The 19,508-nt window shown below is 45.3% G+C and overlaps 1 protein-coding gene across 5 annotated transcripts in view; it reads right to left on the minus strand.

Moving 5' to 3' along the window:
• scube1 (signal peptide, CUB domain and EGF like domain containing 1) overlaps positions 1-19,508 on the minus strand; it is a 199,247-nt gene that overhangs the window by 83,390 nt on the left and 96,349 nt on the right. For 2 of the 5 annotated variants that reach the window (XM_033037603.1, XM_033037607.1), the window contains exons 5-7: positions 14,193-14,318; positions 8,350-8,466; positions 3,686-3,775 (exon numbers count right to left, since the gene is read on the minus strand). In XM_033037603.1, coding sequence (XP_032893494.1) covers positions 3,686-3,775; positions 8,350-8,466; positions 14,193-14,318 — 333 coding nt within the window. The remainder of the gene's footprint in view (positions 1-3,685; positions 3,776-8,349; positions 8,467-14,192; positions 14,319-19,508) is intronic. The other 3 variants (XM_033037606.1, XM_033037604.1, XM_033037605.1) reach the window with 2 other exon arrangements.

Below are 19,508 nucleotides of genomic sequence, written 5' to 3' on the forward strand. Positions count from 1 at the left end.
AACTCTTCCAATCTATGCTCATGGCTAAAATATTCCAGTCACTAAAACCCCTCTGCCTTCCTCCAGAGCAGTTGCATCTTTCATGTACAATAATATAGTGATCAGAACTTGTGTGCAGAACTCAAGCTGTGGTGTGCCCAACATTGCACACAGTTTTAGCATCATCTATATTCAGTGCCTCAGCTAATAAAGAAAAGTGTCCCGCATGGCTTCATCACCATCTCATTGAACTAAATGTAATACAAGGAACTGCAGATACTGGTGCATACCAAAGAAAGACACAAAGTGCTGGAGTAACTCAGTAGATCAGGCAACATGGATAGTGATCGTGGACAGATTCTTCAGTCTGAAGAAGGGTCCCGACCCGAAACATCGCCCACTCCTTCTCTCCAGAGATGCTGCCTGTCTATCTTCAGTTTAAACCAGCATCTGCAGTTCCTTCCTACACATTTTGTCTGCATCTTCCTGCAGTCTATGGCTTCTGTTCTCACTGAAGACAACATGGTCAACGTTTGATGATGATGATGATGATGATGATGATATTGTCACATGTTCCGAGGTACAGCAAAATGCTTCCTTTGTATACAACCTGATAGAATCATACAGCAGACCTAACCTGGACAGTACACAAGTTACCATGTTTTTGGTGCTGACAAAGTTACAAATATAGGGGTGAGGCAGCGGTAGAGTAGCTGCCTCACAGCACCGCGCCAGAGGCCCCGGTTCGATCCTGACTACGGGTGCTTGTCTGTACATTCTGCCCCGTGACCTACGTGGGTATCCTCCGGGTGCTCCGGTTTCTTCCCACCCTCAAAGACGTACAGCTATGTCTGAGACGCTACATCTTGAAGATATGAGACTCGTCCTAGCAGGAAAATCAGAGCAATTTTCAAAGATATGGTCTCCTTTCATTGATTCATTACAAGGATAGTATGGTGCAACACAACTTTGGAATTAAACCGATTTACGGACAGGGTGATGGGTGTGGTGAGAAATGAAGCAGGTATATCAACACATTTTGGTCTTTTTTTAAAACTATTTTTCGTTTTTGTCTTTTTATTTTTTTAAAGTTTTTACTCACTTTGTGACTTCACTCTTTGGTAGTTTAGGGGTTCTATTTTTACACATTCACTATCTATCACTTTCTCTCTTTCTTGCTCTTATCTCTCTTTTTCTATTTCATTTTTGTCAAAATTAAAATGGAAGAGGTACAATAAATGTATTTTGTCATATGCCGCGGTTTATACTACTGTAAACTGCTTCTAATAAAAATATTAATTTTAAAAAAGTTTAAAAATAAATTTTTTAAAAAGTAAAAAGTACAGCTTAGTAGGTTCAATGGCTTTGGTAAAATTGTAAATTGTCCCTAGTGTGTGTGTGTATGGCGGTGCTGGTGTGCGGGGATCGCTGGTCAGCACGGACTCGTTGGGCCGAAGGGCCTGGTTCCGTGCTGTAACTGTGTCTCTTTAAAACTATTGAGATTCAATCCTCAATTTTGTCGTTTTTTTTTTTAGAGAATCTCATAACCCCTGCGGAACAGAGTGATTATTATCAATGCCAGGATGGTGATAGTCCAAATAATTGTTATCCAGATCTGTGACCAGAACAAATAAGATTTAAAATAGTCCATGATTTAAAATTCACCAACACTCTGGATTTCAATTGTCCACCAGGCTACTGAAGCAAGGTTGTTGGTGGAACAAAGAAACCCAACAAATATTCAAATCTGCAGGAAGGAACTGCAGGTGCTGGTTTACACAGAAGGTAGACGCAAAATGCTGGAGTAACTCGGCGGGTCAGGCATCGTCCCTGGAGAGAAGGGACAGGTGACGTTACAGGTCGAGACCCTTCTTCAGTCTGAAACGTCACCTACTCCTTTTCTCCTGAGATGCTGCCCGACCCGCCGAGTTACTCCGGCACTTTGTGTCTATACTCCGATCTATAGTTTCACTTCAAGGCACGAACTGAAGCACAACTCCAGTGCCTGAGAGAGATATCTCAATTGCGTTTTCAGTTGCGGGTCAGTGGAAAACGCCTCGTCGATTCATCGAATTCCGCACCTTGAACGTGACGAAAGCATCTGCGCTGGGAAGAGAGCCGAGGAAGAACAAAGCGACATGCAAAGACTTGGTTTGTTGTGGCTTGTGAATATTTGATCGCAGAGAAAAAAAAAGAATATTAAGACTCAGGTTACGGAAACTGGCATTTCTGGAAAGTGTATCTTTTCAAATGCAAAAATTAAAAATAACCGCTCGACTGACTGGTTAAGGACATGATCAAATTTGCAATGAGGGGGTGTCAGGCCCATTTGACTTTATGATAAGGGGCTGCATATCAATGTTATTGTTTGATAGGCTGAATTTGGGGTCAAGGACTTCATTGTCTAAAGTGACATCAATGGCCACATTATGTCCACATCTACCTGGGTTTCACCTTGACTCTGTCCTTTACCTGGTCAGTAAAGCACAAGCTCCTCTGAGCCTTGAGGCTCAAATTCAAAGCAAGCAAGTAAGTTTCAGCTATAACAGAAATGTGAGATTGTGATTTTCGGAAAGGAAGCCACAAACTACACCAATTTATCATCCCACGAAAGAAATACTGGAAATAAAGTTGAACGGCGTATAAAAGTACAGATTCCATGTTTCCAACTCGTCACTGCCCTCTGACCCAACTTTCTGTTTTGTATTCGGGATGGGAAGTAACAAATTGGATGGCACCGTAGCTCAGCGGTAGAGCTGCTGCCTCACAGCGCCAGAGACCTCGGGTCTGTGTGGTGTTTGTACGTTCTCCCTGTGACCGCGTGGGATTTCTCCGGGTGCTCCGGTTTCCTCCCACATTCCAAAGAACCGTACAGGTTTGTGGGTTAATTGGCTTCGGAAAATTGCCCCTGGTGTGTCGGGAGTGGATGTGAAAGTGGGATACCATGGAACTGGTGTACGGGTGATCGATTGACGGTACGGCGTGGACTCGACGGGCTGAAGGGCCTGTTTCTACACTGTATCTCTAAACTCGAAAAGAAAATTTAAGGCAGAATTTGTTCCAATGATTAGCATCTTTATTTGTTTTAGTTTAGTTTTGAGATACTGCGTGGAAACAGGTCCTGGGGCCCGCCGAATCCACACCGACCAGCGATCACCTGTACACTAGTCCCATCCTACACACGAGGGGCAATTATTAAGGCAAGTCACAATGGCTAAGTACTTCACTTTAGAGATACGTACAGCATGAAAACTGGCCATTCGGCCCACCGAGTCTGTGCCAACAAGCACCATCTTACACACAGGGGACAATTTACAATTTGCAAACACCAATCAGCCTACAGACCAGCGCATCTTTGGAGCGTGGGAGGAAACATAGGAGCGCCCGGAAAAGCCTCGGTGGTCATGGGGAGAGCGTGCAAACTCCGCACAGACTAGCGACCATGGTCGGGACCGAACCTGGGTCTCCGACGCTGTGAGGCGGTGACTGTACCGCCGCGCCACCGTGCCGCCCTGAGCCGTACCTGGGGCAACGGGGACATTATTTGAGCCGCTTTAGTCGAGTGCGGGCGGAGATGAGAAACCTTTTTAATTTGTGACCTTGGCACGAAGGAAAAAAATATATTTATATATATGTTTCAATATATATATATATATAAACAGACACAAGCGGCAGCACAACAAAGGAAGTGGAAGTAAAGGTTTACCCATATGTAGTCGCCGTTTCACCCGCTTGTCCACATCAGTTACTGACATGGTATTGAACTCTGAGCTCTCAATTGCAGCCTCATCCTCCTCTAAAACACAAGTAAAAAGGGGACAAACATGGAGCAGTTGATTAACCAGGAGCCCAATCTCTCTGTGCCGCCCACCACGGCTCCGTGGTGTCGACCCACCAAACCAACGAAGAAAGCACAAGCTCAAGAAGCCAGCCAGGTAATCGCCCATCTTTTGTTAGAGAGTGTTAATCCTGGGGGGGAAGCGAGAGAAAACACATAGATGGAGACGATGGATTCTTGAGGCTACCGCACCCGACCAAAGGCACATGACCTCCAGCCAGAAGGTCGGAGAGAAGAGAGAAGGATTTGTTTTCCACCAGGACGCTAAGTGGAGAAGAAGTGGAAATGGAAGGGAAGGTAAAAAATGAGCGATTCCTCGACCGGACTCATCGTGAGCTAATGGGTAACAATGAAAAAAAAGAGAGTTCATGATTTATAATGGTGAACAAGAAGAGCACCTTGGAAGGACAGAGGTCCAGAGGCCCAGAGAACAGAAGTGAAGAAGCCGGTGATGGGTGGATAAGGGAAGACCATAATCTTCCGCAGAAACACAGAATGGTGAGAGGGAGGTGGTGGGAGGTGGTGGGAGGTGGAGGGGCCAGTCCGCATGCATACAGGTAAGGTGGGTTGGGCAGTGCTGGTTGCCTGCTTGTCTGTGGAACACGGCACCACTGGCCAAACGGTCAGGACGAGAAACAATGTTCCAAACAGTATGGCCATGCACGGTCAGTAGGAGTCAGTACATGAACACGTAGCGATACAGCCATTAGTGTTAGTCTCTTGTTCATGTGCAAGGGTCAGAGAGAGAGAGAGAGAGAGTGGAGGAGAGAGGGGGGGTGAAAGAAAGAGAGGGGGTTAAAGAAAGAGAGGGGGAGAGAGAGTGGGAGAGAGAGAGTGTGGCAGAGAGAATTGGGGGAGAGAACGAGCGGGGGAGAGAGAGTGGGAGAGAGTGGGGGAAAGAGAGACAGGGAGAGTGGGGGAAAGAGAGACAGAGGGAGAATGAGACAGAGGTGTGGGAGAAGGGGAGAAAAGGGAGAGAGGAAAGAGAGGAGGAGAGGCGGAAAGAGGAGATAGAAAGGAGAGAGCGGAGAGAGACTGAGCTAGACTGAGACAGAGAGATTGAGAGAGACAGAGAGCGAGACTGAGAGAGAAAGAGAGAGAGAGAGAGAGAGAGAGAGAGGAAGGGAGAGAGGGAATATGTGGGAGGGAAAGCGAACAACACTCACACATCATTGGAGTATAAATTGGAATTGGATTAGATTTATTAATTGCATTAAGAGTAGTTGAAAGTCAGACACGGGGAGATGAGGTGGTTTAAACAAGTTCCCTCCCAGCAGTTTGGGGGGAGGAACAGTCAGCTTGAGTGGGGTGGGGAGGATGGAGGTGGGATGAAGAGAGAGGCAGTGGTGACAATGATGTTGCTCTAGTACTGACACATGCAGCAAATGCAACGAGAACAGGAGAGAGGCAAACCATGAATAGGCAAGGCTTTATGACAAAACAATCCAGACAGCTACAGTTAAGCTATAGTTATAGATATTTGCAATCCTTCACTGATGTCAAGTTCACATCACGTCAGACGGCAAATAAGGAGTTGGAAATGTTGGGGGAACGTGTTTCTGTGGCACCACGGTATGGTTTAACAAGATTTTTTATTGTTTACCATACATATATATATATTTTTTTTAAATATATATTTGTATATATATATTTAAACACACACACACACACACACACACAGTTTCTCTGTGGGATCAGGCTGCAATAGAGGCTTTTTTGTCGTTTTTATTTTGTTTTAATAAAAGTTTTTTTTTGTTTTGTTAAAAAAATAATCACTTATATCAAAATCAACAATACTCAGACAAGACAGGCACTCAGGAAACCATCACCAGAGAGCAGAGGAGATAGAGGTTTTTTTTTCCTAAAGGAGGGCTAAATATAGAGAGGTTGACACAGGCAGTTAAAGTAACATGGATCGGAGGACCAAGGAGCAGTAACCAGTGAGTTTGTCAGCGTTTGCTGACTGGTGTTATCTCAGAACATGTAGAGAAAGATTCAAGCTTCTGTGGAAACCAAGGAGGATTGGGGAAGGCAAGCCCATGGGGAATGTGTATTTTATCAAAATACCACATTCTATTCTTTCTCCGGCAACTTTGCTCAGAGGAGCCGCATCTTGAACGTTAAGATTATTGCAAGCAGACGCAAAAATATCAGAGGAGGTTATAAACAAGGGATGAAGTAGCATGCCGAATATTCTTCTGTTAAAAGACTGTCAGTAGAGCACCCACATGAGAGCTATCTTTAAAGCTTGTGCGACACAAACCAGCCGAGTTGGATAGATGACGTACGCACATACTCGATGACAGATATAAAATCAAGCACAAAAAAAACAAAAAAACTTACCTTCGGCAAATTTCGCGCCGTTTTTCGGTTTGACACCACTAAGATTTGCCTTTGAAAGTGTGCCATTGGATCAAGTTTAAAGCATGGAAGCGCGCAGGAAAGCGCTTCACCGTCTCGAACAAAAATGATTTCTTTGGATTTGAGACTGTTGCCTGTTAGGCCGTGCATGCAACGGTGGTTAAATGTTCCAGAAATAAAAGCACGTGAGAAGATTTAATGTTAATTTCAGGAAAACAGGCGAGCAGCAGGAGGAAGGGTTTCGAAACAATTACAGGGTTGAACAGCGAAATCTAGTTAAACCTCAACATACCTTGACATCAGGCACTTATTATTATTAAAGCACACGCCAAACCTCTTGCAGTGAGCGGTAAGTGGGTTTTCTGGTGTTAACGTGTTAAGACATCGTATGGCAAAATCATAACTTCAAACAAATAAATTGCTGATATAAATATGCAATTCATTCCCAATGGCACTGCCCTTGACTCACGTAACAGCATATCTCTCATCCTCACACCTAGTCTCCTGTTTGTCAGTAATCAGGACATTTTAGTTCACCTCCGACCCTTGCTGGCACGTACTGTTTGGCTTTTCCGACCATTTACATTTTGTTCTGGCATCTGCAAAACTATCCATTCGGTCCATCGAGTCTATTCCGCCATTCAATCATGGCTCGTCTATCTTTCCCTCTCAGCCCAATTCTCCTGCCATCTCCCCTTATCACCTGACACCCGTACTAATCAATAATCTGTCAATTAAAGATACCTAATGACTTGGCCTCCACAGCCGTCTGCAACAATGAATTCCACAGATTCAACAGCCTCTGACTGAAGAAATCCCTCCTTGTCTCCTTTCTAAAGGTCCATTGGCCTGCCTGCTCTTCTGAAGGCCACACCCAGTTGGACAAAGTTCACAAACTCACCCTCCCACCCCCAACTTCGTGCCTCAGTGCGGTTTGGAGCAGTGCTTCCAAGTGTCCTAACACCGGCTCTGTGAGTGAACTCAAACCAAAATGTACACCTGGACATTCAACCTGCAACTCTTCACTCGAAGCAGGTTGGATGTGACTCCTAAATGCACGTACACGCCAATCACCCCTTGTGAGGAAGACTTGGTTTAGATAAACCCCAGTGAGCCTTGTGTCGCATTGGCTTTATACAGAGAGCTCACACATGTACATTACGTGAATGAGACTTCTTCAGGAAAAATGTGTTGCAACATGGAAGATTTCTACCTGCTTTGGTTGCACAAGATGAAGCACTTCCAGCATTCGAGCAACCTTTCTGTTGACGAGGAGCAGGACTGGTGGGCACATCCTTTTGCAGGTTTATGAAGAGAACACAACAGTACAGCACAGGAACGGGCCCTTCGGCCCACAATGTTTGTGCTGAACGTGATGCCTAGTTAAACTGATCTCATCGGCCCACACATGATCCATGTCCGCCCATTCCCTGCACTTCCAAGTGCCCATCTGAAAGCCTCTTAAACGCCACTATCGTATCTGCCTCCACCACCACCCCAGGCAATGTGTTCCAGGCCCCAACCACCCTCTGTGTTTGAAAATAATTGTCCCCACATAAGAGTGAAACAGCGTGGAAACAGGCCCTTGGGGCCCAACTTGCCCACACACCGACCAACACGTCCCATCTACACTTGTCCCATCTACACATGTCCGCCCATTCCCTGCACTTCCACGTGCCCATCTGAAAGCCTCTTTTGGTCCCACCTGCCTGCATTTGGTCCATATCCCTCTAAACCTGTCCTTATCCATGTACCTCTCCAAATGTTTCTGAAACTTTGCCTCAACTACCTTCATCGGCAGCTCGTTCCATGCACCCAGTTACCCCTCAGGATCTTATTAAATCTTGTTCCCCCCCCCCCGCACCCTAAACCCAAGGTCAACTTTCCCCATTAAACTTTCCTCCCCTTGCCTGACAGCTATGAGATGCGTTAACTTTGCCACAATCCATTATTTAGAGTTTGGAGTTTAGCGGGGAAAATGTGGATTAGCCGGAGTGGATTGTTAGTCGGATTCAAATGGAAATGCAGCAGAATGATGATAATTTTTGCATTCGGCCAGGGGAGCAGGTAATGTAAACTAAGCGGCGTTTAATCTGGAGGGCAGATCGCCTTTGGTCAGATCACGTTGTTCGAGCAGCGGTATCTTCGTTGCATGCAATGCCGTCACTTACCGATGCACGTCTTCCCATCAGAGTGAAGGGCGTACTTCTGGTGGCAGCCGCACACGGGTCCGCTGTCCAGGTCATCGCACGTATGTTGGCAGCCCCCGTTTCCGTAGTTACAGGTTACTGTTTCGCAGAAAGTACAAGCCAAAATGGGTGAAAACACTCAAACGCCACATTTCCACTGTTCATTTCACATCTTCAGTTCTTTCGGTTCATTATCGCGCCGCAGAGTCATACAGCGTGGAAACGGGGCCCATCCGTCCAGAGGTGATTTCCTTCATCGGCCACTTGACGAATGACAATGTGCCGAAAGCCTTCTTGACCACCCCGTCTATCTGTGACGGCACTTTCAAGGAACTATGTGGTTCATGAGTTCATAAGTGATAGGAGCAGAATTACATTCGGCCCATCAAGTCTACACCGCCATTCAATCATGGCTGATCTATCTCTCCCTCCTAACTCCATTCTCCTGCCTTCTCCCCATGACCCCACACGCCCGTTCTAATCGAGAACCTATCGACCTCTGCCTTAAAAATATCCATTGACTTGGCCTCCACAGCCTTCTGCACCTGTACTCCAAGAACCCTCCACCCGACAACACTCCCCAGAGCCCTGCCATTCGCTGTTTAGGTCCTGCCCATGTTAGACGTTCCAAAATGCAACACCTCACATTTCTCTGTGTTAAATTCCATCAGCCATTCCTCGGCCAATCGATCAAGATCCTGCTGCAATTTATGACAACAACCATCTCCACTATCTTCGATACCAACCCCTTTTGTGTCATCTGAAACCTTGCTAATCATGCCATGTACGTTCTCATCCAAATCATTGGTGTGGATGCATTTTGTGTCTATCACACAGATGAAATGTTCTTCATCGCCATTTACTAAATAGCTAGTCACCTTTTGTCTAGCAAATATTAACAGGTTACATTTCGCTCCAGAATAATATGTATATCAACCCTCAAGATAACTAATTTCATGTATAGACATATCATTCTGAACCAATGGATTCACAGAAACGTGACTCTAGACATTGTACAGGTGATGTTAGACTATAATGATTCAAACATGCGTGGTTAATAGGGAGCAGTGAATACCAGAATATAAAGGCATAACAGGCTGGGATAGAGTGGATGTGGAGAGGATGTTCCCACTAGTGGGAGAGTCTAGGACCAAAGGTTAGAGCCTCAGAACTAAAGGACGTTCCTTTTGGAAGGAGATGAGGAGGAATTTCTTTAGTTCGAGGTTGATGCATCTGTGGAATTAATTGCCACAGAGGGCTGTGGAGGCCAAGTCAGTGGATATTTTTAAGGCAGAGATAGATAGATTCTCGATTAGAACGGGTGTCAGGGGTTATGGGGAGAAGGCAGGAGAATGGGGTTAGGAGGGAGAGACAAGACTTTGCCTTCCATCACAGTGAGGAGGAGATTCACTGTGATGGATGTTTGTGTAAATTGTGTTGGTGTGTGTCTTGGTTCTTTTCTTGTATCACTGTAGAAACCAAATTTCGTTTGAACCTCATGTGAGGTTCAAATGACAAATAAATGGTATAGTATTGTATTGTAGATCAGCCATGATTGAATGGCGGAGTAGACTTGATGGACCGAATGGCCTAATTCTGCTCCTATCACTTATGAACTTATAACACAGTTCAAACTTTAAGCATACAAGTTTAATCATACATTCTTAAGTCCACATTCTTAAGTCCACAGTAATAATGGAAATGTTGTAAGTTTACCCATTTGCGCCTTTCCACTAGAATGGTGTTAAAAGCTGGATTATGTACTCAAACACTACATTGAGACTTTAATACATAATTTTCTGACTCAGACTGTTACTGCTTAGCCAAGATGACATATTCCCATTCTTACAAACTGCGCTGAAATGCTATTGGAACCATTAAAGAATTCAATTGGCTTGGTTACATTTGTAAATTGTTCCTGGTGTGTGTAAGATAGTGTTAGCGTGTTGGGATCGCTGGTCGGCACGGACTCGGTGGGCCGAAGGGCCTGTTCCGCGCTATATCTCTAAACTAAACTAAAAATAAATAACTAAAAATAGACGCAAACTACTGGAGTAACTGGGTGGGACAGGCAGCATCTTTTCAATAGAGAGTTAGATTTAGCTCTTGGGGCTAAAGGAATCAAGAGATATGGGGAAAAAGCTGGAACTGGGTACTGATTTTAGATGATCAGCCACGATCATATTGAATGGCGGTGCTGGCTCCAAGGGCCGAATGGCCTAATCCTGCACCTATTTTTCTATGTTTCTACGATTCTCATTTCATGACTGAATGAACTGCCAGTAATTCTTGCCGAACTGAAGCTAACAGTTGACAGAGCTCCAGTGACTTTATTGCCAGACTGTATATTCTCAACTCAGGAGCATCGTTGCAATAAGTGAATATTATCCTTATTTCTAGTGTCATTAATGATCTTTTTTTTTAACCATCTCCACACCGAATTAAGACACAAAAAGCTGGAGTAAAGGGGCTGTCTCACTGTACGAGCTAATTCAAGTGCTCTCCCGAGTTTAAAAAAAAATCAGACTCGTGGTAAGCACGTAGAATATGCGTAGCGGATACGTCGGAGCTTGGGACGTCTCTTAGCGGCTCGTAACGCTAACAGCAGGTACTCGGGAAACGCGGTAAGCTCGTGAAGACTCGTGAAGATTTTTCAACATGTTGATTTTTCAACATGTTGAAAAATGTCCACGAGAGCCCCGAGTACCTACGAGCGGCTATTACTGTAATTCTCCGAGTTCGAATCAGGGGAAACTCGGGAGAACTCTTGAATTAGCTCGTACAGTGGGACAGCCCCTTTACTCAGCGTGTCAGACAGCATTTCTGGAGAGAAGGAATAGGCGATGTTTCACGTGGGGACTGAGAGTCAGGGGAAAAGGGGAAACGAGAGATATAGACGGCGATAGAAGGAGATGTGGAACAACTGAATGAAAGACATGCAAAGAAAGTGACGATGATAAAGGAAACAGGCCACCGTTAGCCGTGGGCCAGGTGAGAACCAGTTACAGACTCACCTCCACACCGAGTTAGTTGGGCCGCAAAGATCTGCTCATACTCAGCTGCAAATCCTCGAGGGAGCCCGCTATGATTTCATCGACAAGTCGAATTTATGAAAAGTGTCTGGACCTTACGTCAGAAGCTCTATTTGCACAAGGAAAGGAGAGACTGTGCCGGCTGTAGACTCCGCTTTAGTAGCATTTAATGGGAACCTCCTGCTGCTCCTAATGAAGCCTGGTGCTCTTGTGGTGTCGTTCTCTGTGCCCCCATTGAACATAAATGTCTGAGTGCTGTTGAACTAAAGGTGGTCTTCAGCCCCGAATCCTTTACAGTCAAAGAAAGTGATTTGGGATTTGCAGTCACGGTGGCACAGCGGCAGAGTTACTGCCTCGCAGCGCCAGGGACCAGGGTTCCATACTTTATCCTTAAAACATTATTTTTTACACCAAAGGTGGTCGGTGTATAGAACGAGCTGCCGGAGCAGGTAGTTGAGGCAGGTACTATTGCAACCTTTCAGAAAAATTTGGACAGGTACATGGAGAGGACGGGTTTCGAGGGATATGGGCCAAACGCAGGCGGGTGGGACTAGCGTAGATGGGACATGTTGGTCGGCGTGGGCAAGTTGGGCCGAAGGGCCTGTTCCCATGCTGTTTGACTCGATGACTCTAAAATGCACATTTAAGCAGCGATTCCTGCCCAACCATCCAATTGTTGCCCCTGGGAATGTTCTGGCCAGTCCGTCTAAAAGGTAGTCACAAAACTGATGAGACTTTGTTCAGTTAGTTAGGTTTTCCACAAGTAAAATCAAACTAACTCACGGCTGGAAATAAACTATTGAGAGTTAAGTTTGTGAAAACTTTCACCCATTAGTTTACGCTATAAGCATGTGCTTAAATGTAGATCCAAAGGAACCGACAACATCCTGTTGATCCATTCTGACCATGCACTCTGCTGAAGTTGCAAAGAAATGGTTTTACTTCATTGCGTACACATGCCGTGCATAAACTCACCACTTTGTTGTCCAGACTCTACCATTCAATCTATCTTTCCCTCTCAACCCCATTCTCCTGCCTTCTCCCCATCACCCTGACACTCATACTAATCAAGAATCTATCTATCTCCGCCTTTAAAATATCAATTCACGGCTTCCACAGCCATCTGTGGCAATGAATTCCACCCTCTGACTAAAGAAATTCCTCCCCATCTCCTTTATCAAGGTGTGTTATTCTGAGGCTATGGGTCTGGTCCTAGACTCTCCCACTTGTAGAGACATCCTCTCCACATCCACTCTATCCAAGCCTTTCGCTATTTGGTAAGTTTCAATTGGGCCCCCTCTCATCCTTCCAAACTCCAGCGAGTGCAGGCCCAGTGCCGTCAAACCCGCATCATATGTTAACCCAATCATTGCTGGGATCATTCTCATGAAAAGTTTCGTCGAGGATTTTGAAGTTCTGAAAATTATTTAACAATCATCTTCCACCTCCTTCTCAGATGGAGCATTTTGAAATGTTGACAAACCTCCGGCAGACAAATAAACATTCCCCCACCATTCAACACTGACGACACACTTGACATTGGAAATGAGTACTTCTCTACAAAACCCGTCGAAATGTACTGTCAAACATGTGCAGTAAGTGTTATATACAACGGTGTGTTTTATAAATTAGATACCTGCAAATTAGTTGAGAGAGAAAAGAGGCTACGAAACATATCAGCATGAAAAGTTAAAAAAACGCATGTCAAGGGGAGGATGTACAAACTCTGTACAGAGAAAAAGGAGATAGCAATGCTTTTTGTAAGTATGTGAATTAATATAGTATCAGTAAAACTGGTTGGGGTATGAGAAAATCGCATTGCTCAAGGAAATGGCTGAGGCATTAAACAAATGTTTTTCATGGTGGGGAGTGATTGTGAATGAAGGGTGGCACGGCACTAGACCCAGGTTCGATTCTGACTACGGGTGCCGTCTGCACGGAGTTTGCACGTCTTTGGGAAACTGGAGCACCCGGAGAAAACCCATGCTGTCACAGGGTGAAGGTACAAACTCCGTACAGACAAGCACCCGTGGCCAGGATCGAACCCGGTTCCATGGCGCTGTGAGGCAGCAACGCTACCCGCATCCTCTCCACATCCAGGCCTTTCGCTTTCCTGTAAGTTTCAATTGCAAAAGCAATTTATTTGTTTTGCAACCATTCACTCTGTAGACTTTTGTGTGAAGAAGAGGCATGGAGGAGAAAGATTCGGGAGTGCAGTTGGTTGCAAGGGCTGCAGTAACACAATATCGCGTCAGCGCGTGGAGGATAAAAACGGTGAACATCTGAAAACAGATCATAAGAGTCATACAACGTGGACACAGGCCATTCGACCCAACTTGCCCACACCGGCCAACATATCCCACGGCCAACATGTCCCAGCTACACTAGTCCCACCTGCCTGTGTTTAGCCCATATCCCTCCAAACCTGTCCTATCCATGTATCTGTCTAACTGTTTCTTAAACTTTGTGATAGACCCTGCCTCAACTACCTCCTTGGGCAGCTTGTCTCCACCACCCTTTGTGTGAAAAGGTTAGCCCTCACGATTCCTATTAAATCTTTTCCCCTTCACCTTAAATCTGTGTCCTCTGGACCTTGATTCCCCTTCTCTGTACAAGGGACTCTACCCGATCTATTCCTTTCATGATATTATACACCTCAATAAGATCAGCCCTCATCCTCCTGCGCTCTAGGGAATAGACTCCCAGCCTGCTCAACCTCTAACTGCAGCTCAGACCCGCGAGTCCTGGCAACATCCTTGCGATGTACGAGCCTCAAGCACAACAGCTACCTACATGTGCAGTCCCTCTGGTTTTTGGCGAGTTCAAAGCCAGGCCTGCATTCACAGGCCACACCACCCTTGGGAGTCTCTCGGCAGATGTGCGCGCACCCGTGATCCTTGTTCATGCAGTTCATCCCCTCTGTAAAACAAAGCACAGTGTGGGGACAGAAAAAACAACACATTAGGTTACAGGCTCACCATCTGCGAAGACTACACCAACCCTTATCTCCCACGGCCACCTCTTGGACAAGTCCATGTCGTCCATGGGCGATACGGTGGCACAGCGGTAGAGACCAGGGTTCGATTCTGACCTCGGTTCAACTGAGGCCAATTGCAACCTTCACGTGGTCCGCCCTGTTTCGACGAATGCAATCGACCCGGCGTGCACGATCATATAAGATCAAATAGAACAAGTTGTCCGGCAATTTTAGGCTGTGCACGCCATATGCAAGAAGAAGAAGAAGAAGCAGATCAGGCAACTGAATCATCCTACCAACAACTAGAGAGCAGTCCTGAGCTACCACCTACACCATTTGAGACCCTCAGACTATGTTTGATCGGACTTTATCGTGCACTAAACGCTATTCCCGTTATCATGTATCTGTACACTGTGGATGGGTCGCTTGCAACTACTGAGTGGTTAGCATGCAACATAAGCTTTTCACTGCACCTTGCTACAAGTGGCAGTAAACTGAACTAACTAAGTCGGGTGCTGTCTTTGTGGAGTTTTTTACATTCTCCCTGTGACTGCGTGGGTTTTCTCCGGGTGCTCAGGGTTCCTCCCGCACTCCAAAGATGCGCAGGTTTGGAGGCAAAATTGTAAATTGTCCCTAGTGTGTATAATAGGGTGATTGCTCGGACCGGGTGGGCTGAAGGGCCTGTTTCCACCGAAGATAGACACAAAATGCTCAGTGGGACAGGCAGCATCTCTGGAGAGAAGGAATGGGTGACGTTTCGGGTCGAGATCACACTGTATCTCTAAGGTTCTGCAGTGCAGCAGATTTTCTCTGGAGTGGTGATTCAACACTGGCCTACAGGCTCTGAAAAATGCAATGCAAAATCGGTTCGCAGCTGGAAAGGATTTGGCAGTATTTGTGCTTCAGAGGAACAAGAAACTCAAGTGGCTGTATTCTGAATAACTCAGAACAATCAACAACATAAAAACTCTGCTTCCTGGGCCAATGCAATGGATGTGTTAGACGCCCAGTGGACCACAACTCCCTGGTTAACTGAGGCCTTACAGCTGCTCCTCAACCCACGATGGGGTTATGTTACGATAAACCCATCGTAAATTGAAAATATCGTCCGTCGAAAACGTATTTAATACGATTTGATCACGTGACCGGACGGCTTGCTGCCGCTGCCAGCGTTTGCACCTTCGTAAAGTCGAAATATCGTAAGTCGAAGCATCGTAAATCGGGGACCATCTGTGTTTTTAAAATTCCAGAGGCTGAAAAAAATCTGAGCAAGAGGGTGACTCAAACCATTCCAGTCCAAGTACCACTTTAAGAGCGCAGTAAATACGAAATATTTCTAAACAAATCCTAATGATGGCTAAACTATCTCTTTAATGCAGGAAATTAACTTTGGCTAACGTCGACTCTCATTTCGTGCAGGTAGGAACTGCAGATGCTGGTTTAAACCAAAGATAGACACAAATTGCCGGAGAAACTCAGTGGGACAGGCAGCATCTCAGGAGAGAAGGAAGTCTCAAGAAGGGTCTCAACCCGAAACATCACCCGTTCCTTCTCTCCAGAGATGCTGCCTGTCCCGCTGAGTTATTCCAGAATTTTGTGTCTATCTCAGATTCTCGTTTCTTCAGGTTTCAATAGTCAAAGTCTTACAGCGTGGAAACAGGCCAACTCGCCCACACCAGCCAACTTGTTCCAATTAGCCCATATCCCTCTAAACCTGCCCTATCCATGTACCTGTCTAAATGTTTCTTAAACATTGTGATAGTCCCAGCCCCAACTACCTCCTACGGCAGCTCGTTCCATACACCCACCACCCTTTGTGTGTAAAAATGATTCAGAGATTGTTTTTAAATAAACCTAAAATGCAATTGTTCTTACTTTTTCTGGTCTTTCCTCTCTCCTAAACGTTTAGATGGGTTTGTTTATTATATTCACATGTACCGAGGTACAGTGAAAAGCTTATTTGTTGACTGCTATCCAGTCAACGGCAAGAGTATACATGATTACAATCAAGCCGTCCACAGTGTACAGATACAGGGTAAAAGGGAATAACGTTTAGTGCAAGATAGAGTCCAGTAAAGCCCGATTAAGGATAGTTTGAAGATCTCCAAAGGGGTAGATGGGTAGATTTGTTGATAGCATGGTTCAGTTGCCTGATAACAGCTGGGAAGAAACTGTCCCAGAATCAGGAGGTGTGTGTTTTCACACTTCTGTACCTCTTGCTTGATGAGAAAGGGGATAAGAGGGAGTGACCGGGGTGAGACTGGTCCATGATTTTGCTGGTGGCCTTGCCGAGGCAGCGTGAGGTGTAGATAGATAGATAGATAGATAGATAGATCCTTTAATAATCCTTTACAGGAAATTACAGTGCCACAACAGCTTCAAGACAGACATAACACCACACATTTCCTCAGATAACTTCCATACTTAATAAGTTAAAATACAATGAATGAATACTAAAAAATTGCAAAGTTATTTTTGTGCATTGTAAAACCTTATAGCAGCTGGTATACAAGGCTTCCTATATCTCTCAGTTTTGCACATTGGTGCAATCAGTCTCTGACTGAAGGTGCTGCTCTTGATCACCTTCAGGGCGTGGAGTGGGTGAGTGGGGTTGGTCATTATTAAACCCAGTTTGTTCAGAGTTCTGGCCTCTGCCACCTGCTGGACCGTTAGTTGCTCAGCCCCGACCACTGAGCCGGCCTTCCTGATCAGCTTGTCCAGTCTGTTTTTGTCCGCTATGCGGGCGCCTTCTCCCCAACAGGCCACAGCAAAAAACAGAGCACTGGCCACCACTGAATGGTAGACACTGCACAGCAGGGGTTGGCAGATGTTGAATGACCTCAGCCTCCTTAAGAAATACAGTCGACTTTGTCCCTTCCTGTACACCGCCTCCATATGACTCTTCCAGTCCAGCTCACTGTCAAGCTGCATACCAAGGTACCTGTGGTTGGCGACCACCTCCACCTCAGTGCCCCTGATGGTGATTGGTGTTGGTTGAGTCCTCCTCCTCCCCCTCCTGAAATCCACAACTATCTCCTTGGTTTTTGTGGTGTTGAGATGGAGGTTATTGTGTGCACTCCACTCCACAAAGTTGTTTATTGTATCTCTATACTCCTCCTCATTGCCCCCTTTGATGAGGCCGGCAACAGCTGTGTCATCTGAAAATTTCTGCAAAAAGCAGCTGTTGGTGTTGTATTGGAAATCCGCTGTGTAGATGGTGAACAGGAATGGAGCCAGCACAGTTCCTTGTGGAGCCCCTGTGCTGCTCAGGATTGTGCTTGAGACATTGTTCTGTAGATGGAGTCAATGGAAGGGAGGTTGGTCTGTGTGATGGTCTGGGCTACATACACAACTCTCTGCAATTTCTTGTCATGCTAGTCTCAAAGTCGGCTTGTTGAATCTCATTGTCTGTAACTTATTTTCACCCAATGGCCTGTTTCCTTTATCACTGTTACTTTTTGCACATCTTTCATTTATTTGTTCTATATTTCATTTGTTCTATGTTTGCGTATTTTTCATTTATTTGTTCCATCATCAGCTCTGAACTCCCCACCATCGAAGGGATCTATCGCAGTCGCTGCCTCAAAAAGGCAGCCAACATCATCAAGGACCATCACCATCCTGGCCACACACTCATCTCTCCGCTGCCATCAGGTAGAAGGTACAGGAGCCTGAAATCTGGTACATCCAGGTTCAGGAACAGCTACTTCCCCACAGTCATCAGTCTATTAAACTCGCCATCAAACAAACTCTGAACTATAACAGCCTATTGCACTTTATCTGTTTATTTATGTGTGTGTGTGTATATATATGGTCTATGGTATATAGACACACTGAACTGTTCTGTATTTATGCTAACTATATTCTGTTGTGCTGTAGCAAGCAAGAATTTCATTGTCCTATCTGGGACACATGACAATAAACTCTCTTGACTTGACTTGACTATATCTCTCAATAGACAATAAACAATAGACAATAGACAATAGGCGCAGGAGTAGGCCATTCGGCCCTTCGAGCCAGCACCGTCATTCAATGTGATCATGGGTGATCATCCCCAATCAGTACCCCGTTCCTGCCTTTTCCCCATATCCCCTGACTCCGCTATCTTTAAGAGCCCTATCTAGCTCTCTCTTGAAAGCATCCAGAGAACCTGCCTCCACCGCCCTCTGAGGCACTCTATGTCACTGTTTATATATCTCTTGTTTCTCTTCCCCTGATTCTCAGTCTGCAGAAGGGTCTCGACCTGAAAAGTCACCTATTCCTTTTCTCCAGAGACACTGCCTGACCCGCTGAGTTACTCCAGCTTTTTGTGTCCATCTTCAGTGTAAAACCAGCATCTGCAGTTCCTTCCTACACAGGTCACATTACTTGGTCAGCTGGGGAATTACTTACATTCTCTTTGAAACGATTTATACTGGTCAGAAAATAGATCTATCACATATATGAGCTCAGCTCAATGCATAAAATGTCCAGTTAAATTAACTTTTCCCTCTCTCTGTGAAGTGGGATTGAACACAGTAGAGACATCTCCATGAATCTAACTTTAATTACAATTCAATTGAAAGAATATGGGACCTGGCTCTGAAGAAGTAATTTTGCACATTAAAGGCCAATCAGCTTGCCCATGCCATATTATATTAGACAAAGATTTTAATGAGGTCTCATTAAGTTTCATTCATCCTTTGAAAAAGTGTGAATATGAACAAGTCAAAGAAAAAGATGGTGAGTGTTATTCATCTCGATTACTGGCATTAAAGTTCTCACTTTTTAGTAGAGTTGAAACACATAGCGCGGAAACAGGCCCTTCGGCCCATCGAGTCCGCGCCGACCAGCGATCCCCACACTTTAACACTCTCCTACACACTCTAGGCACAATATATTTGAGAAGGGACTGCAGATGCTGGAAAATCAAAGGTAGACAGAAATGCTGGAGAAACTCAGCCGGTGAGGCAGCATCTATGGAGCGAAGGAAATAGGCAACGTTTCAGGTCGAAACCCTATTTCAGACAACATACATTTGTACCAAGCCAATCAACCTGCAAACCTGTACATCTTTGGAGTGTGGGAGGAAACCACGGTCGTGGGGAAGGAGTCAAAATTCCGTACAGACAGCACCCGTAGTCAGGATCGAA

The sequence above is a fragment of the Amblyraja radiata genome, chromosome 19 (genome assembly GCF_010909765.2).
Source record: "Amblyraja radiata isolate CabotCenter1 chromosome 19, sAmbRad1.1.pri, whole genome shotgun sequence".
Taxonomy (NCBI): Eukaryota; Metazoa; Chordata; class Chondrichthyes; order Rajiformes; family Rajidae; genus Amblyraja; species Amblyraja radiata.